Genomic DNA, 27915 nt, shown 5'->3' on the forward strand with positions numbered 1-27915 from the left:
AAAAAGTCTTATCTTCTCTTCCTTTGAAAGAAACCATCAAAAGTTCCTTTTTTTTTTGCCTTTTTATGTTTCCCAATCTGTTGTTGGTTAAGTGGCGCCCTCAAGTTGCTTTGATGAATCAAAGACCTTCGTTAAGAAAAATATAGGATATACTTTTGAATGTTCTTTGTCCCTCCCTCAACATAAGACTTGATACATGTCTTTAATTTGTATACTTTGTTAGCTTGTTGTTCCTGTTTCTTTTGATGTTCAAAACCTCAAACGAGAAGAAAAAAAAAATAGTAAACAACCAACCATCTCCTGTATGTAAGTAGCAGCCAATTTTGGATTTATTTTTAACTATTTTAAGCTTCTTTTTTTCCCGAATGTAACAACCTCACAGATTGTTCTATTCTATAATCTTGTTTACTTCCATGAGAGAATAACCAAAATTTGCTCGCCATCTTTGACTTCGTCCTTCTTGAAAATGAAATCTATCAACTAAATGATATGTAGTCAGCCACAAACCATAGCTCGTTGTTTTTTTATTTTTTATAGTAATCAACTCATTTTATTTCATTCAATAATTGGTTTACAATTCAGGATGGAGTATGATAGAAATTTTGAACACCGGCATATAAATTAGAAGCCCTATCTTGCTCATTCCTGCACCCATTTATTAATAATTTTTAATCATAAATTAAATTGTATGAATAATATGTAATCCCACGTGTCAATGGCACTATATTTATTCCTCTATTGCTGCTAACATAAAAAAAGGGGATTAAATTAAATGGTTATAAAAAATGTAACTTCTGACATCCAAATTTCATGACAAGTATTTTACACACAATGCTTTGGAGTCGGTTGAATTTATTTATTTATTTGATGCCAAGTTCGAATTCATGCTTTAATTCAATAATTTCTAAAAGTTAGGCATTCATAAATTTATTTAATTTTGGTTTACTCTATTTCAGTATTTTTCTGGGTTATTCCAATGCTCTTACTCTTATTTTGGTTCACTCTATTTCTGCGCTGAAAATTCTTTTTCAAGCTTCCTAACGGTTGTTTTGAACAATGTGTATTCTTTTTTACCGTCGGATAATGCAAAAAGCTATTAATAGTTCACATAATTTTGCTACAAAATAGTGTTACAAGACGAGGAGAAATAGCATAACTTGAAAAAAAAAACAGCGAATGCTATATGAAACATATGGAACATTGCATATAAATTACAAATGAAACGCACAATATATAGTGACTTGCACGAAGAAATGTATGAAAATAGCAAGTCATTTACCTAACAGAAATTCCACTCATTTGTTTATTCCACCATTAAATTTACCCTTTTGAATGTATAAAGTCGTATCAAAATTATCATACAGAAACATCCTCCCAAATAAAAACCATAAATACTTTTAAATAGTGTATGACTAAACTTTCTTAAACTGAGTAATTCTATTCAGACCTTTCCCTTAACAATTCTCACCTGATTTAAATCACTCTTAATTTCAAATGGCAGGTATGGCAACATACTGATAGGATAGAAAGATATATATAGTGTTTAAAGTTTCTTAGGTATTACAACTTTATTTCCATCACCACAAAAATAGCTAGTTGATGTAATTGGTAGCAAACTTGTGTGTTTCTGTTCTCTATCAACTTTAGTCCTTGTTGACCTTTTCTAGACAACTTGGGTGAAGGTCATAGTCACAGACATCACAAGAGAATGTCCAAAACTTGCCTTGCTTTTTACATGAATCACATACATATGCTTTGGCCATATCCAATTTCAGTACATGTTCATGCTTCACATCCTCAACCTGCTGAGGCAAAGCCTCTCCTTCCTTTCTAAGAGCTGCTTCGAGGTCTCTTATCCGTGATTCGGTGAACGGGAAAGCTTCTGCACCGTATGAGGAGACCATTAACTTCCCATTCACACTAATGACTTTGCCATCTGGTCCAATGAGAACCAAAGCAGGAATGCCCTTTACATCAAAGATTCTTCGAAGGTCATGCCTTGTCCTGTCCTCGTATGGGACAGCAAGCCAGGGCATACTACTTTTGTTGACATTGAATTCCTCAAGGTCTCTATCTGTTGAGATTAAAACAATCTCAAAGCAGTCGCCTTTTTCCACCTTGAGATTGTTGTATGCATCGGTAAGTTGGACAGTGAAGGCGCAGCAAGGAGGAGACCAATAGGCCCCAAAATAAAGGCCTATGGTTTTACCAGCTAGTTCAGATATGGGCACCTGCAACAATGAGACATGTCAATGTCATATGTGTGTAACCACTACATAGTGAACAACAACTATAAGCAGGGAATTAGGCTACCTTTCTATCATCTCCTGAGATGAGAAAGTGGCACCCTTTGTGTCCCAATAATTCTTCCAAGTTTGCTTCCTCACGCTTCCTTATATCTATGGCTTTCAATTCCTCATGCCTCTTCCTTGTGAAAGGAAATGCATCAGCACCATAATCCTCAATGCATCCAATCAAGTCTTCTTCAATGGTTATGCCATCTGAACATAATGGAACGAATGATGGGATTCGATCAATTCGGTATCTGTCAATCAGTCTTCTGTGCAAACTTACATCAAATGGGACGGCTAGCCATGGCATGTTCTTGAAGTGTTCTTTAAATCCATCCTCATCACGGTCAAAGGAGATGAAGATGATCTCTAGATTTATTCCCCTCTTTCTCAGTGTTTCATAAAGTTCAACAAGACGGGGAATGAAAGCTCTGCAAGGTCTACACCAGTTTGCAGTGAAAAATAGGCATATAATTTTCCCATTGCATTCTGATACGGGTACCTAATCTCATGATTCATAGATGGCAAGCATTAGCTACAGTAACCAAGATCACAAATATGCAAATGATGAGATTTGTTTTTCAATGTTGGATTTTACTCTTTTATTTACTTGGGGAGAGAAAAAAAGAGAGAACCTTTCGAAGATGATTTAGAAGTTAAACTACTTAAGCTGTCAGTTGATCTCAACTTTAATCTCTTAACTAGCTTATTGTCTAATCAACACACACACACAAATAACAGAAGGAGGGTTCTGAAGAAACTAAGCTACCTTTCCTTCACAAGATAAAAGGAATTCAACACCTTCAGCTGCAAATATCTTCAGAATATCATGGTTGTCAGTATATGTGGCTTCAAAATTTAACCCTGCCATCAGAGCTTGATAAAAACAGATGTTCTCTCCTTTTATAAGCTTTCTTGAAACCTAATTGATCAAGAGAAAAATATGAGTTTTGATAGTAAAATCCAACATGGACAATAACACGGTAGTATCAGTAGGACCTTGAATTTTAACTCTCACTGTAGTTAATACTTTTGCAAATTGCAAGGGCAGAAAGACCTTGAGACAAAAGCAGTTCAGATTCTGTACAAGGGCATCTTTGGCTCTTTATTAAATTTCACAATTTGTCTGAAGCTGTCCTTCAATTAAGATTGGAAGGAAGCAGAGTGGAAAAATCTTATACGATAGCTATGTGAACCAAACTTGGAGGACAGAAATTTCTGAAGTGGGAAGCAAGCAAGACTTAACAAAGAGAACAAAATTTGATGATCTGTATGAAAATATGAATATGGGGGAATATTCCCTAGGAGGGTGCTTCAGTTCAGTCTTTAAAACCAGACAAAGGCTTGCGTACACGCCTTCCAAATGGAACAGCATCACACTCTCTAAACCACATGCAAATGGTTCTGATGATCAGTGATTCTAATATAACTCAATTGGAAAATGCTTCATACATAGATAGAAAGAGTCACATCTCCTCATATCTTACATGCCAGAATTAGAATACATACATGTGTGTAAAAGTTTAGGTGGGTCCAACTGTAATTAGTAGTGTTTTTGGATTGGCGGTGAGAACCCAAAAACCAAACCACGGTGTCGCACCGTGATTTTCCACCACACCAAGAAGCATTTCTGAACTCCTAAGTTACTAATCCTTGCATTCAAGTGGATTTTAATGGATCCAAAAGGAGGAGAAGAAGATTAAAACCACTCTTATCTATTATTCTTTAGAGAATATTTTGATTTTTTGCATCAAAACCAATCATTAGGCATGAATTCATTAATAACATAAGCGTCATGCATCAAAGCATCACTTTTAAGAGGGCAAAAGAATAAAACTGTTGCAAAAGCAATCCAAGGTAGACACAAGTGATAAGTGATAAGTGCACATAAACAAGTGACTGGTTGATAAAGTTTCAATTTTTAAAGTAAAAAAAAATTACCTTGCAGCTGCAGCTGAAGAAGAATACCAGCGGATAAAGATAGAGAGAGAAGGAAGAAATTGAGTCTCCAAGACAAAAGGAGATGATGAAGAAGAGCGTTGGACACTCAAGAGCTTTAAATATCAAGTTGATATGGCGTGATCAAGGCTCCGAAAATTTTCAATACACACATAAAAAGTGAATATTTTAGAATATAAAAAAAGAAAAACACATCATAATTTTACTTTCAGGTTTATAAATATGTTCTTTTTTTATATGCCATTCAGCTGAATCATTACAACCTGAAATTAATGTTAATTTTCGCAAAACACCCATCTGCAGACAGAACAAAATATACTGATATTATGGTTACAAACTTACAATAATTACTTTCTTTTATTTTCATTTCTTTTTAGTCTTTTAAAAGATTAAACAATACGGATATTTTATTTATTTGTCTTCAGTTATGTCGTTTTATGTATTGGAGATGGTGCATATGCTCTGCTTGTAAAACGGATGTGCTGACAAAACTGAGGATTATCGGGTGCGGCTGCAGATACGTGTATCCAACTTTTTTCTTCTATGAACTAAATACAAGTCTCATTTAACTAAATAAATAAATTTTTCTATCTTCTTTATAAATAATAATGTGCTTACTGTTATTCTATCATTGAAGATTTTCTTTTCTGGTCACAATCACAGGTGATCAAACCAGTCCAACACGGTGAAATGGAAGATAGATCCGTCACTTGGTTGTTACCAACCTTTTTTAAATCTGAGATGCTGGAAAAACGAATGGTCCAACCTGAGAAGTGTGAATACACTGTTTTGAAGGATTTATTCACATAATACAATAAAAAGTTTCTGAAACAAAACCAAGGCAACACAACTAACAAGCCAATTTATGTTATTGTCAACTTATTAACTTAGTGTAAGTTTGTTTCACCAATTATTTGTTTATTCTAATATTAAGTAAGTACTTCTTAACAAAGGTGAGCATAAATTTTCCGAATAAAAACATTATCCGTGGAAAAAAAAATTGTCCCCTAATTTTCTGTTAAAAAAGCTTGTTAACTTAATGCTCACGTAAATAAAACGGTGGTTTAATAGCATTATAAAAAACGATCATTAAAAAAACTGTTTATTATAACTCACTTTAAAGTTTGAAAGTCAAATTAATCCAAAAAAAAAATTCTTTGAAAGCCTGTTATCACACGCACAAGAAGGGTGAGGGACAAATCCACAGATTTGTACTGCATCTGTACCCACGAGGTCCAATCTTATGTGCATAAGTTCATACCTCTTATAAACTACTTTGAAAGCCTTTAAAACAAGTTAAATAAATAATCAAACAAAGTTCAACAAGATAATGTTGAACATATTGCCTTTTGAAATATCCCTAAATATCACATCAGCTTTCGGTGATAGCCTTGATAAAAGAAATAAATAAAATTGTGTGGTGTGTTTCGTTCAATAATTAATATACATATAAAATGATCAATAGATAAATTAAATCATGACACAATTCATCATTTAATAACTACCTAATTTTTCGTTACAAACTCCACATCACATCAACTGATCAACACATGATAATATGCTCTTTTCTGAATTTGTCAAAAATAATAATAAAAATATGAAATATCAGCCAACCTTAACTCACAAATCACAATAAAGTTATGATTTACTTAGTTTAAAATATGGCTTGAAAAAATTAAGTTATTTCGACTCGTGTGTTCAGTGGATTTGACCAGAATGACAGGTGGTTTGTCTTATTGGATATAAAAATTATAAATTGTTATATAAATTGATAACTTACGAGTTAAAATAGAATTTAAATTTGATGATTATTAAGTTATACTAACATTTTTTTTTACTTTTGTAACCTAAGTCTAATGTTCACGCTGAAAATAAAATTATACCAATTCATGTAAAAATCAAGGGGCTTTGTGGTGAAAGGGAACACCCCCCCCTCCCCCTTTATTAATTATAATATAATTAATTACTAATAAAAAGTTTATTTTAGTTGTATATGAAAGAGGTGGAAAGCATGTAAGGAAATTAAGAAAATTATTTCTTAGACTGTTAGGGGCATATAAAGAATGGCTTAGTCTCTTAATTATTTTGAAAATTATAAATACACATATATCTAGTTTAAATATATATTTATGAATTTCATTTACATGTTTAACTAGACATTTATAGATATTATTTATTTTTATTTATAGATATATATTTATTTTTATTAACTTTATTTTTTATATTTTTAATAGAAAATAACGTTTGATTAATAGAAACTTATACGAGATACCCCGACCACGAATAATCTGATTGGATCTCTGATGTAAAATCAGTAAACCAACCATGTTATTAACTTATATTTTTTATATTTACTTTATTTTTTGTTTATAAAATATTAAAAAATTATTCAAAAGGATAGTATTTAATAAAGTTAAAATATTACTCGGAATAACATAAGTTCGAGAAATGATGAGATAAAAAAAAAAAAGTAGCATTGTCTACAATGAGATGACCGATGAGATAGGTCAGATGAGATAAGGCCTTAAAAAGGTAAGGAAAAGGATATTAAATTGGATGATATAAACTGCAGGTGAAATTGAAATTGCTGACAAATAATAATAAAATCGAGAGAGAGAGAGAGAGAGAGAAATAGCATAAATCGGACGGTACAAACCAGGAGATGACTCAATGCTTATCCACTACTTGCAGGTCTAGAAAATGATACAATATGACAATGACCCATGGGTTAATAATTTATCAGTTTTTCTTTCGGGAGGCCCTCGAAAACATGTCTTTGATGTTGTGTGATTCTGTCTCCAATTTTACCTTCTTTGCTTGTCTACCTTTCTTTGCAGTTGTAGCCTTCTTATCATTACTCTGTTCCTGATCAATTTAGTAGTAAACAAATAAATACAAAACAAAATAGCAAATCCAAAGATTCATTCTTCTCCTGTCCCAGCAAATACCTGTAATTCATTACGTAAACCTGGGTTACTTTCTTCGGCATTTACTTGTGCTTTTCCAGTAACCTCGAGTATATTTAACCTGCAAAAGAAAAAATCTCCTTAAGGCATTTTAAAGGAATTCCATTCCAACCCGACTATGGTTTCTCTTATGAATTATAATCAAAATGAATATACAAGTAAAATCTTTTAAATAAGACATTCTGAAAGGCTATACTTAAGATGGTCACACAAAAGCTGCAACCAAGGCTTTTCCTTCAAATACTCTCCTAATATGGAGACTGCATCAATCACTGCATCAGTAACACAAGTACGTTAATGCACAGCAAAACTGTGATAGAAAAAGACCAGAGGTGCATTTCAAGTATTAAGAGAAGCATCTACATTAATATTTACTTTCAAGGGATAGGGGAGTGTTGTCAAGGATGATATTGGTGCTTCAATTATTGAAATACACAACTGCACATGAAGCATCAAAATAGACGTGTATTTTGCTCATGCACCAATCCAGAATGAGACGAAGTGTATTCTTAATTGGTAACCCCTCAAACAAGGTAGAAAAACAGTAACCACTAGTATGGTTTTCACATAGTTGAAAAGTTGATAGCCTATTAACAATAAGGATAAATTCAGCTATACTATTTCCATCTCCCAAAATCAACCAACACAACATGTAAATTATTTGTTTCAATGCAATATACCGTATAACATATCTGTTGAGAAATATTTTAGCTGTATTCACACAAAATAGATACGCTAGTTCCACCAGTTGCCATTGTATCCCTCATCACTGTCGTACATGTATTCACAGACACAGTACAGTCAAAGGCATAATCTTAACGCATATGCACAAGCACACATTTCAAGGGCCACAGTATAAGTCTACCCTTTTCATATTTCACAAAGTACTTATCTCTTTTTTTTCAATTTAAACTAAAGAGAATAAAATTCTCCGAAAGCCAACAGAACAGAATGGTAATAAACACTTTACATGTGTCTTTCTCTGATTGAACAGCATAGTTTTTGTCCAATTTGGGTAGTGTCTGTTTTAGCTGACAAACCTAAAATAAGAAAAATCAAATTAACAAACTCTGATACAGGTAAAAAGTTTTCTAGCAATTAAATCAAAGATGGTCAAACATAAGTCCGGAGATAAATAGAAGTTTGAAAGCAAACCTTCTATAAAGCAATTCAAGTATTTCGTACGTTGCTTTATAGATGGCTACTTGTAACAGCAATCAAACAGAAGCTAGATATGATTCCTTAATGATGAAGAGTTAATAGTGTAATGAAATAGACGAGACATGTGTTCAGTCTTTACATTTTCGTGAAAAAAACATCACGAAGTTCAGGTATCCATATGCTAAATATCATACCTCCTTAATAGTTCATGGAGGGTGGGATATGCTGTGCAAATACCATATCATGCATATACTAGTTTTGTTCCGCCTAAGAGGGGCGGGGGGGATTATCATATAAACTAAATGATAGTTAAGGAAATAAAGACAAACCTTATAGCACAGCCAACGTAGAACCTTTGAGTCATCAAGTCTGAAAAATTTTGAAGATCCAATTTCTGCATGTGCATAAAGAAAGAAGTCCATGAGAATTATCAATGTGGTCACCATACATTTCTGTCATCACCAGTATAAAAACGTAAAGCCAACAACAAACTTCTCATTTTCTTTCCATAATATCTGCCCAATAAATTACTTAAAACATAAGAAAACTTGGCAAACTTTCAAATCAAGTTGTAAATAGAGAGTACAAGAATATGGTCACCTTTGACTTCAGAAACTACTAGCATACAGTTCTCCACAACAGACATCAACTGCATATATCCTGGATACCCATCAATAAACAATATCTCATCCAGTTGCCTGAACCTCCCAAGATCATCCCCTTTCTGCAAGAAACCAGTGATATTCAGAAATATAAATTTTGGGGGGGGGGGGGGAACACAGCTAGACCTAATTAATCCATTCACAACCTAAAAAGTAGAAGTTCTGTGGACCTCACAAACAAGGGATATCTTGGACTTTGTGTAGAGGTTCCTTTGTGGATAAACCTAAAATTATTAGTCTGGGTGAATTCTACACTTTAAGGTGTCATATGTGCGACTAAAACTTATATTCTGTTTCATCAGCAATAGTTGAGCAAGTATTTAAACAAATGGAAAAGACTTTGGAAATAAGAAATGTCTTCCAACTCCCATTGGTTCAAAAGAAACATAAAAATAATTACCTTCATTCTAGCTTCCTCAAATATAGGCAACATGATGAAAACAGGATCAATTGGTGTGGATAAATACATCCGACCATCTGTTGGACAACAAAAACAATAACAATGAAAAGAATTCCACTTGCTGTTTTACTATAGTTTCTTCATGAGACTACTAACATAACAAGAGGAATCACAATGCTTTCATTCAGACAAAGAACAGGAGATTTTTAAATTTTTTGAAGTGTTGATTAGAATTACAAGAATATGGCATTGGCATACCAGGGACAAAAAAATATTTTTAAGAAAGTAGATAAGAGATCAATTAGAGAAAGTAATGTACCTCATGAAATATAAAGATAAATAACAATGTAAATTGTAAAATGAATCTTAGACAATCAAACATGTACCTTCAGTTATATAATCTCCCAAAAACCAAGATCCATACAAGTTCTTAAACCACTGAAGTTCCTGAAGCATTCCATTTACAAACAGATATTGTGTTGCATTTCCTGTCAAACAAGTGAAAACATATGAAAAAGCCAAGAGAGAGCACACATTCAAAAGCCTCAATAAGTACGATAGTATTAACAAAACTGAACACATTCAAATGTTAACAACATATTAAGAAATTGAGTTGATATAGACAATTACAATAAATCATATATTTATATAAATTTAAATATAAATAACAAAAAACACGATAAGAAGTAATAAAGTAATGGATACTCTTCAAATTACCAGATTTGGGATGGCGGAGCGATATCATCTGTCCCAGACCATTTCCATCAGTACCAGGATCTGCACTTGCATAAGAACAACTAATTAAATAAAATGCATTAACACAACAACACATGATAGTAGAGTAATGCAAAAACAATTCAAAAAAAAAAAAAAGATTCCCAAACAGCATAAATAACAATCAGAATGTGGTCACATAAAAAGAATATAAAAATTGAAATAACTAATCAGCAGCTACAACTTAGCGATGCCAGAGTGGCATATATTAACCATCGGAAACTATAAAACAGCAGCATATATTTGTTCAATTTAATTATGGTATTGTTTTTCCTGTTCATATGTTTTCTCTAAAAAGTGACTATAATTTTATTATATGGAAAAAAAAGAAAAGAAAATGTTGAAAATTATGAAGGAAATGTAATTTTACCGGGTGCGACGAGAATCCGTGGTTCCTGAACGCTATCACACCAACTCATGGGTTTAGCAGAAGAGGATTCAAAAGCCCTAACACAGCCAGTCACCGATCGTTCCCTCCCCCGGTAACTTTAACTGTAACGGGATACTGTTAATTTCAGATGTAGAAAGAACAAGAACGGAATAAAGAAAGAATGCTTTACATTATATAAAAAAAATAGTAGGGCACTTACATACATTTGAGAGTGAAGGGAGTTTAACGAGCGACCAGTGAGAGTGGCACTGAATCGCCAAGTGGAGCGCGCGCGGGAATGTTGCCTTCTCTCATTATCAGACACGGGCCCTCTCTATACCAACCGGACCAAGCCCAAGGGCTTTGGGTTGGTTGCTCAACCGGGTCCAACTTTTCCATTTTTTTACTAATTCAAGTAATAGAAGCTTTTTTTTAGAAGTGCAGATTGTAGACCGATAATTTTTCATTTTAATTACTTAAAATTAATTTTATAAATTGATCACAAAAAAAGTGGGTAAAATATTTTTTAAAAAAAATTATTAACATGTTTTAGGAATTTTTACTTTTTTTCTTTGATTATCATTTTAAAATATCAACACATAATTAAATATTTACATTACCCTTAATAATTAACTAATTGTTAACATTTTTACATTGTAATTGTTTTAGTAACTATCATTTTATGTTAATAAAAAAATTCCTAAATTTGCTTTATTCATTAAAGCTATTTCTTACTTTATTAATCCTATTGTTAAAACCTTAAACAACATTTGGATGGCAACAAAGCAAAGTAATATGACTTTTAATTTTTTTTTTATAAATTATCATATTTTTAAGGAGAGACAAACATGTTGGAGTTGACTACCATTATTATGATCTTAAAAAAATATATTTTTAAAGAATTAGAAAAATGATTAATATTCCTTAAAAAAAAGAAAAATTATTAGTAGTGCCCATTTCAAAATTTTATTGATGAAAATGATAATAATAATAATAATTAAATTTAAAATCATATTCTTGAGTTTCTTCTTATTTATTATTGTTTAAAGTTACAATAGAGAAGTTAAGAATGAATTGTGTTTTTTTAATATTTCATTTATTACTTTGACCATACATACATTAATTTTGAATAAAATAGTAAGTAGTATTATAGAAATAAAAAAAAAAGTTTGAAAGTGAGATAAATTAAGTGATAGAGATAGAAGTGATGATCCTGACTCATAGAAAATGAGTACAAATGATCCCCTTGGACTAATGATGTTGTGCATCCCTGATCAACACGGCTTGCTTTCGACAATAACGATTAAAAGGCTTTTCTTTGATGTGAAAGAGTTGAATTTGGGTAAAGAAAAAACATTGTGTATCATAGACTACCTTCAAGAGTTTCTGAGCACTAGTTTTAATAATCAAAGTTAAATTATTGTCATGATCAATAAAAAATAAAAGAAAATAAAATTGGCAAGACAAAGCGTGATATGTTGAAGAGTAGCCTGTCATCGACTAAATAATAATATACTATTATAAAATATATCATTCTCAATTTTTTCCCAGACGTCCTTTGTTCCTGGCTTAACCTGCAACCTAAAGAATTGTCACAAGAGAAAGCAAGATTTATACCTTCTCTTTCTGTGTTCCTCCTCTCTTCATTGTTCGCACATTGACTATAATTATATTTACTTATTAAAATAAAGCTACATTATTTTCCATCTTTGAAGTAATAAGATAAAAAAAAAATCATTATATTTTTTTTCTAACTTCGTTGTGGCCAATAAAGAGTGGAGATAATGTACTGAGTATACAAAGTTACAAACAACATTACAGCATTACTCATGGTTGATATAAAACCTAATTTGTTCGCACCCCGTTTCAATGTTTACTCTATACCTTTTACTTTCTTTTTTATTTTATCCTGCTTTTCTTTCCACCTAAAACTTTCTTTTCAAATATATTAAACAATTCATTTTAATTAAATTATAAATTTGAACTAACTTATAATTTTATATAAATAAAATATAAATACTTAATATTTGAAAAAAAAATCCCGTTTGAAAAAATATTTGAGCTTTTAACTTCTTATTATTTTTTCATTTTCATTTTCAGTGCTTAATAAAAAATTTCGAGGCAGACTTAGCTAATGGAAAAGATTAACTACAAAAATTAAAGCTACCTTAATAAATATATATGCATTAATTAATTTCATACAAAATATTTATAATTATATATTTTTTAAAAAAATTATAAAATATATGATAAAAAAACATATTTTCTCAATGGACAAATTAAATATTTTTTAAGACTCAATATATATTACACGTTAAAAAAAAAAGACTCAATATTACAAATGTCATGTTGCATGTTACCAAGATTTATATATTTTCTCAATGCACTTGAAGTCAAACGCATGTTAGAGTTAGAGTCTTATAAACAATGACCATAAGAATAAAAGTGAGAGAAGAAAAAGCAAAATGTTTTCAAACAACATGTGTTTGAACTGAGAGAAGAAAAACAAAACAAAATTTATCCTTGATAAAATGTCTTTAAATAACATTATAAAAGTTCAAAATTAACTTATAAAACAAATTATAATTTATTTGAAAATATATTATTTCATTTAATACTATTTTACACTATTCCAATGACAACAACCTTTAATTAAAAATATTTTTTGTACTTTTAACTAACTTTTTTTAACTTGAAACTAACTTATTTACTATTTTTCTAAAATAATCATTCTTTTTTTCACTGGTTTAGTGTCCGGGACTTGCACATATATTAAATTCATTTTTTATAATTTATATGAGTAATTTTTTATATTATTTTGAGTTTTAATATATTATTAATTACTTAGTTTAAATTTTTATAAATATATATTAGTAGATGTGTCAATAAATATTTATATATATATATATATATATATATATATATATATATATATATATATATATATATTCCAAAAATTATTATTATTAAGTGTATTGTCTTAGATAGGATCAAATCTCTTTTTATCTTAATAATATCTTACATGTTTTTTTTTAAATGATTTAGTTATTTTTTTATAACTATTTTATTGGTAACATGTATTGACTTTGTTAATAACTTTATCAAAAGCAATATGTTTGGCAAATATAACATTATAAATATTTTATGCAATCTTATGTAAATGTAAAAGAAAAAGACAAAATGAAAGGAGAAAAATTAAAAAGTCAAGCATCTCACGTGTATAATATATCTCATGTATTGTATAATAATAAATGACAATATAAAACCAACACCTTCTAATTTGTTTTTTTTTTATAATGAAATCCGCTAGAAGCACGTCATCTGAACTCATCCGTGATACTTGATAACGTTTTTGCTCCACATAATTGAAGTACTCTATCTTCACATTAACCTTGAACAAAAAAATTTCTCCCTTCAAAGAATCTATTTCCAAAGGATACAATTCATCAGCTTCACCCTGTAAATTAGATTAAAATAGTAAGTTAGTATGACTAAATATTTCTTTTGTAATATAAAATAACATAGAACATTTACTCTTGCAAGATATTTTTCTTGAAAGTCTTGAGCACTAATTTGAAGAAAATTTGCTGCTTGTCCATCAAATAAAGTGAAGCTAGCTGAATCTGTACTGTCAAACAGCCTTAGTTGGATGTTATGCCTAAAAATTTAATATGATATTATATATTATTAGCTGTGTGAAAAAACAGTTCAGATTGAAACAAATTATAACTAATGTAAATCGAATTAGTTTTTTTTTCAAACTAATAAAAAAAAGAAATACACTATTTTATAAAACTAATTTGATTAATCAAATTGTTTTTACAAAACTAGTTCATTAACCAAATTAATTTTTATTTAAATATTTTATTTTAAAAAAATAATTCAAAAATCAATTTAATATTAATTCGACTCTTGGAATCAGTTTAAAACAAATTAAAAATTAGTTTAATTTAAAATTATTTTTTTTAAAACAAACTCAATCTTGAATTAATTTTTATATCAATTTAACTATTTAAATATAAAATCAAATTGATTAAAACAGTTCGAAAATAATTCAATTTAATTTTTTTACCGAACTAGTTTTTATACACCCAATATATATTATTAGTATTTCGAAAAATTAGTGAGTTACGTTAACACAAAAGATTTGTGTTCTTTGTCATATCTTCTAGAATAAAATTTATCACCCTTCTCTTTCACTCCCACCAAGCAATTCTTTACTTGATAGACACGATAAGGCCATCTTGATATGCAATCTACGTCCTTCACAAATCCATATGTAACAACATATTCCACAAGTTAATTAAACTAAATACGAAAATTAATTTGTAACAACAAAAAGACTCATGCATCATTGTCTAATTCCACCATATGCATGTTCTTACTATATAATTGATAGTTTATATCTTTAAATTTGGAAATAATAACTATGGTAATTGATCAATTATATATTTTTGACTAATCAATTAAAAAGATTGATTAATTTTTATAAAAAAAAACTTGATTGATCAATCAATTATATTTTTTGAATAATCAATTAAAAAGGTAAATTTTAGATTTATATTAATAATTTTTTTTTACAGAATTTATATTGATAGTCAATATATTTAAAAGTGGAAATGATAATAATTTATATATTTGACAATGAAAATAATTATAATGGTAATCAATCAATTAAATATATTTTATCCAAAACTATTGTTTTAAAATGTAAGAACCAAAATGAAATTTCATTAAATATGAAAGAATCTAAAATATATTTGATCCAAAATAAATATCTAACTACAAATAAAGAGAAAATCGTATATACGTGAATTAATAATATAAAAACAAAATTAAATTAATTTATAATTGAGAAAAATAATTAAATTTATCTTCTGTATATTGATAATTTTTTTAAAAATAATTTAACAATGCAATGAATAATATTAAAGAAAAAGATTTTTGGGATTGTCACTTGATATAACAAAACAGCGAGACACACTCGCAAAGTCGTTGCTATGTTTGTCTCTGTCTCTCGCTATTCAAAACAAACCCAACAATGAACCCTTCCACAGAATCAGACAACGCCATTATCATCGACATTGATTCCTCTGTCAAAACACCATCGTTTGTCGAAAACCACCCTAACGAAGAAAAACACCAACTCAATGTTCCCTTCCTCCTCCGTCCATCTTATGCGACACACGAACTGCGAAACCTTCGCAGGAGCCTCCAATGGTGTGCTCTCGACCACTCTTCCCTCGTTGGACAGCTCATTTCCTATGTCGTCTTCATATTCCTCACCATCGCTGTCCCTCTCTTCACTTCTCTCTTCGTTCATGTCCCCTCTTCATCTTCTCAACTCGACCCTTTCAACTTCAACAAGCTCCTTCAATTACCGCAATCAGCCCTCGCCGTTATCGCATTCTTCACTCTCTCCCGTTTCTTTCCAAGGTAAATAAAATATCACATAATGTAGAAACAAATGTGTAGGGACAGAGGGACTTCAGCATATATTGACACCTCACTTTCATTCAAATATGTTCATTACTTACTATTAAACACACAAAGTTATTTCAACTTAATCAGTAGTCTCGAATACAAGTCTCAAGTATGTGGTTGGTTTAGGTAAGTAGTTAGTTATCTTAAATACTCTAAGAAAAAAATTGTATAATTGGCGTACATGACTCGATCATGATTGGCTTCTAAAGAGGATGTTTGTGGTGTAATAAAAAACACACACCATCTCATATTTACATTGTGTTTATCATTTAATTAGAAGTTAATTCCACCTTATAATTCCATTCTAAGCGAATAGAAGGTATAAAATGAGTATTTCAAGTTCACCCGTAATAGATTATTTGAAGCATTTCTTTGAAAAAATTGTTGTTGTAACGGAATCTTGAATGTACGCATGAGTTTGCAGGCATGGCCTTAGGCAGCTTCTATTCCTAGATGTGTTACAAGATGACTCAACGTATGTTCGACGTGGGTACACGCGCGAGCTTCAGAAAGCGTTCAGATACTTAGCGTGCATGATATTACCTTCCTTTTTCGTAGAACTTGTTCACAAAATTATCTTCTTTTCTAGCGTCGAAATTTCTATCCCATGTGGGACCTCTCTGAACTGGGTTGTGTTTGTTTTAGTGTTGGTTTCCTGGGTTTACAGAACGGGGTTGTTCTTGTTGGCGTGTGTGCTCTTTAGGCTTACCTGTGAGCTTCAGATACTGAGGTTTGAAGGGCTTCGCAAGCTTTTTGAAGGGTGTGGGTCTGATGCAAACATGATATTTAGAGAGCACGTGAGAATTAGGAGGCAATTGTGGATCACGAGTCATAGGTACAGGTTCTTTATAATTACTTGTTTGGTGACAATCACGATTAGCCAGTTGGGTTCTCTCTTGCTGGTTTTGGAATCCAAATCTGCCACCACCTTCTTCAATTCTGGTGACCTTGTGGTAAAGTTATTGCTTCACTTCAATAAATATTATTGCTCTCTGAATTCTTACTTGATCAATCACAAAAAATTATTAGGTATGCTTAGACCACTACATGTTCATGATCACAACTAGTCTTTATCTGTGACATGTATCCAAGAATTTTAATTTATTATGTAGAAATTAATCGGGACCATAACAGGTCTAGACTAGATCACCTAATAATCTCTAGTCACAGACAGTGCTTAAAATTAAGATTGTTGATTATTTTTGTTATGCAGATTTGTTCGGCTGTGCAGTTATGTGGGTTCTTCTTGTGCCTTATGGGTGCGGCAAGAATCACACATAGAGCACAAGGGATAGTGTCAATTGCCACAAAGTGGCACATGGTGGTGACCAATGCATCTGCTGAATCTGAACACTGGAAAACCCAGATGCCAGAGGGGCTACCCAGTCCTACTGCCAGTGATTCAGATTCTTCGGACATATACATATCAGTAACCACACAAGGACCTTCTTTCCAAACTAGGCAAGCATTAGGTGAGCATTATCTCTAATTTAAGACACAATTAAAGTCTATTTATAGTATAACACGAAATGTTACTTCCTCTAAAAAGAAAAAAGTAATGTTACTACTTATTATTAGTTGGGTCCCTTAACCAAAATAGACTGATTTAGCGAGAGAGGAATTAGTTAGGTATAAAATAAATAAGAAGTACCATCTACTTTACGGTTCCACACACACACAAAAAGATGTTTTTAGTTACTAGGATATCAAATACAAAGGGTACTTGGTCACCAACGTAACACACTCTTTCCAATTCAATATCTGGTGTTAGACTGTTAGATGAAGTTTACGTGGGTTTCACTAAATAATAAAATTAAACTCATTATACAACAGATGAAACTCGGATCACTTACTAACTCATAAATTTTATCTGATAGAAAAGAGTGTATTCTAAACATAGTGTGTTACAAAGTTTCTTGTTAATAGTTTTCAAAACGTATATCCATGGTTTTGGTTAGGAAACTATAGATTTGATTTCTGCTCACGAACTGAAATGATGTGAAGATCTGAATTTTTATCTTTTGATTATTGCAGTGACGTATTTACAGCACAACTATGGAGGAATAACACTATTTGGGTTTGTGGTTGATCGAGGTTTACTTCATACTCTCTTTGCCTTTGAGTTCTCTATGGTGCTTTGGATTTTGAGTATGGTGGCTGTCTAGTCTTAAGTCTTAACCAAATGAAGGGTAGAAAATGCTTTGCGTGAACAGAATGTGTATATATAACTATATGTAGATCATTTTTTTTGCTGCATATAACTGTATATCATCGTAGCTTGTGTTTATTTCTTTTAATTATTATATTCACTCGTGTATGTAGTCATGTAGAATTAGAATTCGTTATTTTGGAAGGAGATTAACTTTTTTTGGTGTACTCTCCAAAATATATTTTATTTTAAAAATTCATCATGTATATTTTGCAATATTTTTATTTTATTGTTAAATTTTATTTTAAAATTGATTTGCATAATTTATAATATTAAACAAATTTCTCTTAAATAAATTTTAATTAATCATATTTGTTTGCTTGTGCTTAATTTGGTATGAAAGATTCAAATAAAAGATGGGTCCATGGATTCACATTACAGGAAAAATCATAAAAAGTATAAATAAAAGAGGTGTGAAATGAACAATAATGCCAAAGAGAGTCGTTAAGAAAAATTGAGACAAATATGATATGAGTGTGACCCTCTTTACATCGGATTTGTTCCACGTATAAGTGCATGTCAGTGGCCTTTTCCTTTTGAGCTGGTTTTGGGCATATAATAGATTATGTGTCATCAAATTAAAATGTGATGGGTGAGCTTTGCATATAATTGATTATGCTGTCTTTAAAAAAAAAAATCTTAACTTGAAAAACAAAGCGGACAATTTTTTTGAGAAAGGGTGAAATGTTTACATGTTATTTAGAACAAGTTCAAATCAAGTAAATTTTTTATTTGCAATCTTTGTCTCTCTTTGCACTCTTCTTCCTATTTCTTTTTTCTTTTCTTTATTTGCATTGTTTATAATTTAAATATAAGCAATTATCTTCAAGAATTAATCAACTCTCTTGAAAATTATTGGCTTAATTGCAAAAAAATCTCCCTATTTTTTTCATTTCATTAAATCGGTCATCTTATTTTTTAATTTATTATTAGAGTTTTTTTATTTTTTAAAATTTACTATTTGAGTTTTCATAGGAAAATTGTTTAGATTGGGTTCGTGTTACTAATTTTGAGAATTAGAGATTTTTGATAATATGAAGGTTGGGAATTTTGGGTGAATGAAGTTTATATTTTGGGGTTGAATAATTATTTATGAGATAATTGTTAGTTATCTAATTGTTGATGAGGATAAATTGAACATAAAGTAAATAATTAATCATTTTAGTTACCAATGATATTTATTAAACACATAAATATTTTTTAAACAATTAATTATATGCCCAAGTGAGGATAAGCTAGTCGTCAACCTTTAATTTTTTCTGTACGAACTCGGATAGTAAATTTTGAAAAAATAAGAAAATTGATTTTATGAAATAAAAAAGAGGAGACTTTTGCGATTAAGCCAAAACTATTTTACTAAGGATTCCCTTACAATATTTTAAAAACTATAACACAATATTAATAATTTTGCTTTGTGTTTATTGTTAGCCGCTGCCGCTCTGCTCCAGAGCATGACGCACCTCGTTTTGGCAAAACTAGATGCAAGTTATAATTCATTTGATCTAAGTTAGTGAGCATGACACAATATTAATTCATTTTCAAGACTTTAAAATAAATCACAGACAAGATTCCCATCATCCCAAATCTCCATGTCCAAACAAGTTAGTGCAATCACCTCTTCCCATTCCATGCTCTTCACATTTTTTTCCTTTTATTTTTTATTTTCTAATAACATAAATTATATAATATTTTTAAGGAATTAGGGACCATCAAGTTACTAAAATAGTAACTCTAAAAGAGGGCGGCTTCTACCATGAACCAGTGAAAAATGTCATTTTTTTTAGTTAAAAGTCATTTTTAACCTTAACTTTACTTTCACTGTAACTTATCTTTCCATCCTTTGGTGCCCTCCCCCGCCGCTCGTCGGCCACCATCGATCATACGATAATGAAACTGCATAACCACTTGCTACGATAATGGAGAAGCTACATGGACCAAGATCCTTCAAAGTTAAGATATTGGAAGGCGACAACACAAATCACGGAGCATGCTTTATTTTCTCATTGCACCGTTTACTTCAATATTAAGTCCATGTTCAAATCCATTGTCCATCAACAAATCTGAGTTTTTTTTTCAAATCTGAAATTGGTGAAAAACTGTGCTTTGATTTTGGATTTGTAACTTGAACGGCGGTGGTTGATGGAGTTGAGGCAAATTTCACCTTCTTCTTCTTTTGTGGTCTTCTTTGAGTTCGTCGGCGGTGCAGAAAGAACACATGTGTCGTCGGTGTTGCGAGAGCATGTGTGCCGATGGTTGCACGGACCACCGTGAGAGGCTGCGCGGTGAGGACAGGTTTGCCGTTGTGGGAGAAAAACTTGTGTAATATCCCCATTTTCCGATGGATATTTTCTAGATTATGGGATGGGATGAAAGGAAGAAGAAAGGGATTAAGTTGTCATTTTACTTTTTTATTTTAATTGTAAAATAATTATTTGCCTTTAATCTCAGCCATTAAAGTATTATAAAAAATAAATTCATAGGCTAATATTAGTAATGCACGCATGAATCATTTGAAATGCTGGTCCATGGTAGATGTCACCCTAAAAGAGTTATTTTTCATTTTCCATCTTTTATTTTCTTTTATTCTAACCTTCCTAATCAATAAATCGCATTTGATTGTTAAGTTAGAAGAAAATGAAGGATAAATGTGAGAAATAATCTTGTTATAGGAGCAATTTGATACAAAAAATATTTTTAAAATAATATAACATAATAATAATAATTATGTGTGTTTACTTAATATATTTTAAAATTTTTAAAAAGTTAAATCAAACCAAAATAAATCATAAAAATTGGGGTTGACTTGATTCAAATTTGATATTATATTTAGATTGAAACTAACCAATCAGCTTCTTTATTTTATTTGTTTGGTTTGAATTTTTTCTCCTAAAAAATTGAATCAAATCATACTACGAAAACTTCCAATTTACCCTAGTGGCAAACAAAAACTAGAGAAAATAATGATTTGTTGTTTCTCATTTTATTCTTAAAAAAAATACACCACTAACTATTTGTTTTTTATTCATTTTGATTCTTAACATCATTTGACACAAATAATAATGATTTATTTTTTATGTGCTCACAGTTATTAACGAAACATAGTCATCAGTAGGAAAAAAAACTCTAATACTACTTTAAAAACAATGAATGAATTAGTACGAATTGATATTAAATGAACCAAAAATAATTTATTTTTCTTTCTTTCAATAGTTTGGAACATTTTAGAAAGTGAAAGAAATGAAAAATAAATAAAATTTGTGAAACTTTTTCGGAAGTGAAAGAATGGGAAAAAAAATTGTGAGCATACTGCCAATTTCAATCCATTGGTTTCAGAGAAAAACAAAAGGAAAGACTGAATTATATAATAAAAGTTAAATTATTCATACAATATTACAAATAGAAAAGTGATTTTTTTAATTTTGTTTTTATCAAAACAATATATATATTCATCTCACTTTTAAATATATTTTATAATCCAAAGAATTAATGCAAATAAGATCTTCTTGTTTTTCACATTTTTCCCATGAGTGAAAATAATTTATTTAATAAAAAAATCTGTGTTTAATTTTTATTATATTAGATAAATAAGAGTTACATGCCACGATATTACAAGCAGAATTAGCATTCAATGGTTGAGAGAGATCCTCCTCTCTCTAACTTGGAAAAAAAAATATATTCTACCTTATATTCAAAATATTATTAAAGAATTGATAAATATTTTTTCTTTTAAAAATCACATTAAAATATATTTTAGATGTATTGGTAATATTTTTTTAATAATTTTTATTTAAAAATGTTAGAAACACATTATATATATACTTTCTTTTTTCTTTTATCAGTAAAAATTTATTCAAATTCAAAAAATTGTGTCGCATCCCATTGAATGAATCTCTCTATTAATTTTGTACTACTAATTTTGTCTATTATTTGACAAATTAGTAATAATTTTACAAATTAATCTAACTATCATTCACTTATTTATAGTTTTTTATTGTTGATAATTGATATTATAAGAAATATAAATTTAAAAAATATTATATTAAAAAATTTAAATAATACTTATTGTAAGATTTTTTTATACAACACATTATTATAGAACAGAAAGTTATATGTTGGTCTTGGGTTGATATATAATGCGATTTGTCGGACATACCAGATCATATAAGATTTTTCTGTGTTTTCTTCCAATCCAGATATTCTCTCTTTCAGTCCGAAAAGAAAAATAATTGAATCATAAAAAATTTAGAGGGTGAAATGTAATGAAGTACAATTTTGTCTATTTTTTTATTTTTAGAGAGGGTGTCCTCTTTCATTTCTCTTGAAACATTTACTTTTCTCCTTTATTGTTCACCACCAACTACCTAGTGGCTACTGCTGCTATACTAGTATTCTGAATGCCATAGAATTTAACACCAGTCAAGTCATAATCTCAAATTTCCAAATGTGCTGGAGAGTGGAACCTAATTAGGAATTACCTAACTGGCCAACCATTAAATTCGCAGCTCGTAACATAAGATGTCCACATTCATTGAACCTAATTCTGTTTTAGCCACTTTTCTAAATTCTAATTCCAATTCTTTCTGCAATTTGAAAATTTTGAATCACACGCTTCAGTCAAGTGCTCTGCACAGATAACGATACCAACTCCATACGTCCAGGTTCAATGTATCTTCCTACTACTCTCTACATATTTCCGTTCTTCAAAAATGACTCCTTAAATCAAGCACCATTACTCAAATCACAACTTTTAAAAGTACTTACATAATCTGTTATCTAAAAAAATTATTTAGCCAGTTAATGTAATTAATATGGTATTTAATCAACATATTCTTATTTGACTGCAAACAACAACAAATATTAATTACGATAACATGTACTTTTTTTTAAAAAAAATATTAATAATTACCTAACTTATTAAGACAGTAATTTCTTAACAAAATTATTCTCATTAAAAAAATTTAAATTGCAGTTAAAAATTTCTTCAAGTAACTAATGTTCAATACCAATAGTACTAACTGGCAATACGGCCAATACCTACTAATTAATGTGAAATGCTAATCAAATGTTTTGTGTTACAACATTGATTAAGAAATTGATTTTTTTATCAAAATATGAAAAACTATATTATTTATTGACATTTTCATATTTTCTTATAATTTTTATAATAAATATATTTTTTATTTTAGTTCCTTAACTAACACTCTAAGTACAATATTTTTTTTTTATAAAAAAACCTTGATTAATATATTAAAATGTTAAATCAAATTAGTAAAAGTGAAACTCAGAAACAAAAACATGTAAGATGAAGAAAGTTTAAGATGACACATCACATTCACGGCATGGGAGAGGGGTGTATGAAAGTGAGGCACGTGATAGACATGTTGTGTTGTTGGAGGAAGCCAGCAAGGACGTTGAATCCGCGTGCCACCACACACACACACACACCATAAATACATATCTTTCGTGTGTGTTATTTCTCACGCCTTCTCAGACTCAGAAAAGAGAAGAAACAAAACAAAAAAGAGCAGAGAGAGAGAGGAACCATCACCAACCCTAATTTCTTAGCTAAACCCTATTCGTTTAGCATTTCCTCTCTTTTCTCCCACTCGTAAATCCTCTCCCAAACTTTTCAGATCCAAATGTAAGAACCCTTTTCTATTTCAGGCATTCTCGTTTTTATGTCGATGATTGTTGATTAGCAAATTAATTTGTTTCTATTCCGCAATAAAACGCTCTGGTCTCTCAGATATTTGTCCCTGCAGCTCACGACCACGAATGTGGCGTTGATTTAAAGCTTAGACAATTAATTGAATCTTTTAATGGTTATTTCAACTTATACATTCATTTTATGAATATATCACTGATGCTGCGTCCCCCCCCCCCCCCCCTTCAGAAATCATGGTTTTCTGGGTTTTTGGCTACGGTTCACTGGTGTGGAACCCTGGATTCGATTACAATGAGAAGATTATAGGTTTCATTAAGGACTACAGACGCGTGTTTGATTTAGGTAAGTCACACGAGCCGGTGAAATTATTTTTGCACAGCTTCCACAGTTTCTTAGACATGGCGTTTTAATTACTTTTTGCAGCGTGCATTGATCACCGGGGAACACCTGAAAACCCAGCAAGAACTTGCACGTTGGAGGAGAAGGAAGGGGCTATTTGCGTAAGTGCATTGTTATGCCTTTGCAGTACTTTAATTCTTATTTGTTGATTTGTTTTCTTATAATTTCTTCTATCATTCTGCAGTGGGGAGCTGCTTATTGTGTTCGAGGAGGCCCTGAAAAGGAAAAACTGGCTATGCAGGTAAAATTATTTTCACCTTAGACAGATACCAAACTAACTCTAAATGCAGCTTGCAATAATTTTTTGCTCTTAATAGCGTGTGCCCTTTTAGAAATTATTGTTGTGTTTTCAGAACGATAGATGCTTTCTATTTTGTTTAACTTGTGGCCTTTCTCGTTAGTAATCTCTATAAGCCATAATTTTATGCCTTATGAGGATTATTTTTGCCTTTGGTGGTGTTTTTTGTCCACTACAATCTTATCTTGCCTGTCTCTATCCAAGATCAGTGGATTATAATTCCACTTTTGCCTCTCTCTATGGTATTTCATTAGTGATTTCAGACTACATGTACTTTTTGGGCTTCAATTGTCCACTCTTTTTGTTGTGTAGTATTTGGAGCGACGGGAATGTGAATATGACAGAAAGACTCTTGTAAACTTCTTCAAGGTGAGTTACATGCAATTTGTCAAGGTTTTTTTCTCTTTCCAATTACTTGCAAGTGATTGTTATTTTAATATTTAATAATGGTTACTACTTCTAACTTGCTATCTTATTTATTTATTTTTGCAGGAAGGAGATTCACTGCACCCTACTTTAACTGATGTAATAGTGTAAGTTATTATACATTTTTTTATGATTTTCTTAAGCTTATTCATACCGATATATAAGTTTTTGTTTGAAAATTGATTATTTTAAGGAAATAATAGCTTAGTTTTTCAAAATCTCTGACAAAAAGAGGCAAAAATATTAAATAAGCTATTATTTTTCCGAAATAAGTAATCAAACATGCACTAAGCTTAGTTTTTCAAATTAAGAAATTTATTGTTTTAACAAAATGATAGCTTAGTTTTTCAAAATCTCTTATTCATACTTAAGAGGACAAAGTACAAGTCTGCTAAATACCAATCATGTCAATCCACAGATTCACATCTACTCCAGACAAAGTGAACAACAAATACTACCTGGGACCTGCTCCACTTGAAGACATGGCTAGGTATATTATTAATTATTATAGGCATTTTTCTCCCCATTTTTATATGTGAAGTTGGCGACCTATCCTTCGGTTGCACTAATTTTTGCTAACCCGTTCAGGCAAATAGCAACTGCATATGGCCCTTGCGGAAACAACAGGGATTACATTTTCCTTCTAGAAAAGGCCATGTATGATATTGGTAAGTTATCTCCTTAACTTACACATACATATGCAGTCAAAAATTATTCTCTGAATGTCACTAGCTTCGCATTTAAATTTGCGGGGCATTCTGATGAGTCAAGAGGTTTGATGTGCAGGCCATGAGGATGACTTAGTGATAGAGCTTGCCAATGAAGTGAGGAAAGTACTTGGAATGGGAAATGTAGTACCAAAGGAGAAGAAACTGGTTGGAGCAGCACAACTTCCACACCCTCCTCATGTAACAATCCCTACCCTTCAACTGCACCCACTGCCAGAACCTATTGCAATGGATATATAGCTGAGGGGGGAGATGACCAAAAACTGACGCTGAGTTCGGCTACTAAACTGATTTCCTGCTAACCCTCATTCAAATTTAAATAACATCACATATCTATTCCTCTTCGCCTACTTTTAGCGGCTTTCCAGCCATTCCCTTGAGATATTGCTTAAATTCAGTGAGGCGCAATATTTTGAATTGGAATGTTCGCGGATATTTTACTTCTGCAGACTGCAGTGTTATTATTGAAAAAGTTTCATTTTTTTTATTTATTTCGTTTACGGCGATCTTACACAGTTTTTTTTATATCAGTTCTGCATTCAATCTTACCGAGTTAATAGCTAGCTAGTACTTCGAAATGAATAATACTTCTGTTTTGAGCAAGTTCTTGTCTATTTGTGTTTCGTGTATTCGCGTTTGGTTAAAATATAATTTTTTTTCTTATTTTTTTAAATCTATGCTTCTAGGCTTCTTATTTTTTAATTAAGACATTTCATCTTATTTTTAAAAAATTTGTAATTTTAGTCCTTATAACAAATTTTAAACGTTGATTTATGTACAAATGTTTGTTTATTATACACATGAAAATGTTTTTTAAAATTATGTAATTTCCAATAAGCTTAATTTATTAAAAAATAATTAAAAAAATACACAATCAACAAATTTAAAATTGATCAAGGGAACTAAAATCACATGTTTTTTTAAAGAGAGGATAAAATGTCTCAATTAAAAAATAGAGTGACTAAAATATTAATTTTTAAAAAAATTAAGAAATAAAATGTCTCAATTAAAAAATAAAAGAACTAAAATTATCAATTTAGAAAAATTGAAGAACAAAAGTTATATTTTAATCTAAATTTTAATTACATAAAAATAAGTATAACCCACGTAAGTCACACAAAAATTACTTGCTAGTCTATTGAAGACTCCTTAAAATGTTTGGGTGTGATAAGTTTTTATCATTATTCTAAATTGACTAGAAAAAAAAATGTAAATACTAAATAAAGTGAAATAAAATACATTACATCAATATTCTTTTTTATTTATCTTAATTTATTTTGAATAATTTAAATAATGATAACTGATATTCAGTTTATTCAATGAATTATTTTTCATTAAATCTAACATTTTTTTTTTGCTTTGGGTTAGAGACTATAGGTGTTGTATCTCAACTCATTGGATCAAAAAGACTAATTATGCATAAGGGGAGTCTAACTGAGTTAGGATAAGATAATGTGTGAGTGTTGTATACTCCTAATATATTATTCAATTCTTAAAATAAAAAAATAAAAAAAAACTCCATAAGTTAGAATATACTCATGGGGTCTGACTACGAAAAAACAATACCATACCATATGACTATGCTTTTATTTTTTTGTTCAATGGATTGAACAAGAAACACACCCCAGGTCCAAAAAGCAGGACATAATTAAAACAAATCACATTATTTGGTATGGACAGCTCAATTATCCTAACATGTCTAACTATGCAAAATTGCAACTGTCTTTTCAGACTTCGAATTTCACCTAGGAGCTCAGCAAAATCTGTGTCACGTTCAAAATCATCATTAAGCATTCAAATAGCTTCAAAATTATCGGATTCCGTAATTAATTTCACTAGATGTGCTCCAACGGCAATACATACCATAGAAGATCGCCCATAGTTTAGCTTCCACAACTAAACAATGTTACATAGAGGTGCACGCAGGCCAATTTGATCAAATTAGTGTTTCAACCTAATCAATTTTGAATAAGTTGGTTTAGATGAATTTTTCAAGAAAAAAAATAAAACTCCACTCAAGATTGACATGTCTATAAACGTTTTAGATTAAGTTGAGTTAATAGGTAAAAAAACATTTAAATTTATTTGTTAATGTATTTAAAATCTAATATTTTTTATAAGTC

At 30.5% G+C, this 27915-nt stretch overlaps 4 protein-coding genes across 8 annotated transcripts; 2 read left to right on the top strand and 2 right to left on the bottom strand.

Annotated features, from left to right (window-relative positions):
- Positions 1-1518: 1518 nt before the first annotated feature.
- LOC100778160 (probable nucleoredoxin 3) lies at positions 1519-4540 on the bottom strand. Of its 2 annotated transcripts, none has more exons than XM_003526414.5 (4): positions 4233-4540; positions 3061-3213; positions 2314-2793; positions 1519-2231 (listed from the first exon to the last, which is right to left on the bottom strand). In XM_003526414.5, exons 2-4 carry the CDS (start codon positions 3160-3162, stop codon positions 1644-1646), a joined length of 1170 nt encoding a protein of 389 aa, XP_003526462.1. In that variant the 5' UTR covers positions 3163-3213; positions 4233-4540; the 3' UTR covers positions 1519-1643. The 2 variants fall into 2 exon arrangements, with proteins under 2 accessions (XP_003526462.1, XP_006581412.1); XM_006581349.4 differs by lacking the exon at positions 4233-4540 and adding an exon at positions 3291-3761.
- A 2234-nt stretch (positions 4541-6774) lies between these two features.
- On the bottom strand, positions 6775-10929 carry LOC100305835 (ribonuclease H2-B superfamily protein). 4 transcript variants are annotated; one of them, XM_006580856.4, is made up of 11 exons: positions 10804-10929; positions 10584-10705; positions 10157-10216; positions 9826-9927; positions 9440-9516; positions 8978-9101; positions 8707-8771; positions 8187-8256; positions 7413-7488; positions 7199-7277; positions 6775-7109 (listed from the first exon to the last, which is right to left on the bottom strand). In XM_006580856.4, the coding sequence occupies exons 2-11, from the start codon at positions 10630-10632 to the stop codon at positions 6990-6992; spliced, it is 822 nt and encodes a 273-aa protein (XP_006580919.1). In that variant the 5' UTR covers positions 10633-10705; positions 10804-10929; the 3' UTR covers positions 6775-6989. The 4 variants fall into 4 exon arrangements, with proteins under 4 accessions (XP_006580919.1, XP_040871894.1, XP_006580917.1 ...); XM_041015960.1 differs by having other exon boundaries at positions 10808-10906; XM_006580854.3 differs by having other exon boundaries at positions 6775-7115; positions 10808-10905.
- Positions 10930-15535: 4606 nt separating this feature from the next.
- Positions 15536-18436, top strand: LOC100804399 (uncharacterized). Its single transcript, XM_003527767.4, has 4 exons — positions 15536-16019; positions 16492-17020; positions 17281-17539; positions 18102-18436. The coding sequence occupies exons 1-4, from the start codon at positions 15625-15627 to the stop codon at positions 18230-18232; spliced, it is 1314 nt and encodes a 437-aa protein (XP_003527815.1). The 5' UTR covers positions 15536-15624; the 3' UTR covers positions 18233-18436.
- A 5324-nt stretch (positions 18437-23760) lies between these two features.
- On the top strand, positions 23761-26283 carry LOC100778704 (cation transport regulator-like protein 2-like). Its single transcript, NM_001255799.2, is given in 9 exon segments — positions 23761-23917; positions 24170-24283; positions 24365-24441; positions 24525-24581; positions 24951-25007; positions 25131-25171; positions 25483-25554; positions 25653-25732; positions 25851-26283. Coding segments are annotated over 8 exon segments (675 nt in total). The 5' UTR covers positions 23761-23917; positions 24170-24174; the 3' UTR covers positions 26033-26283.
- The last annotated feature ends 1632 nt before the right edge of the window (positions 26284-27915 follow it).

This window comes from Glycine max, chromosome 6 (assembly GCF_000004515.6).
Source record: "Glycine max cultivar Williams 82 chromosome 6, Glycine_max_v4.0, whole genome shotgun sequence".
In the NCBI taxonomy this organism is placed as follows: Eukaryota; Viridiplantae; Streptophyta; class Magnoliopsida; order Fabales; family Fabaceae; genus Glycine; species Glycine max.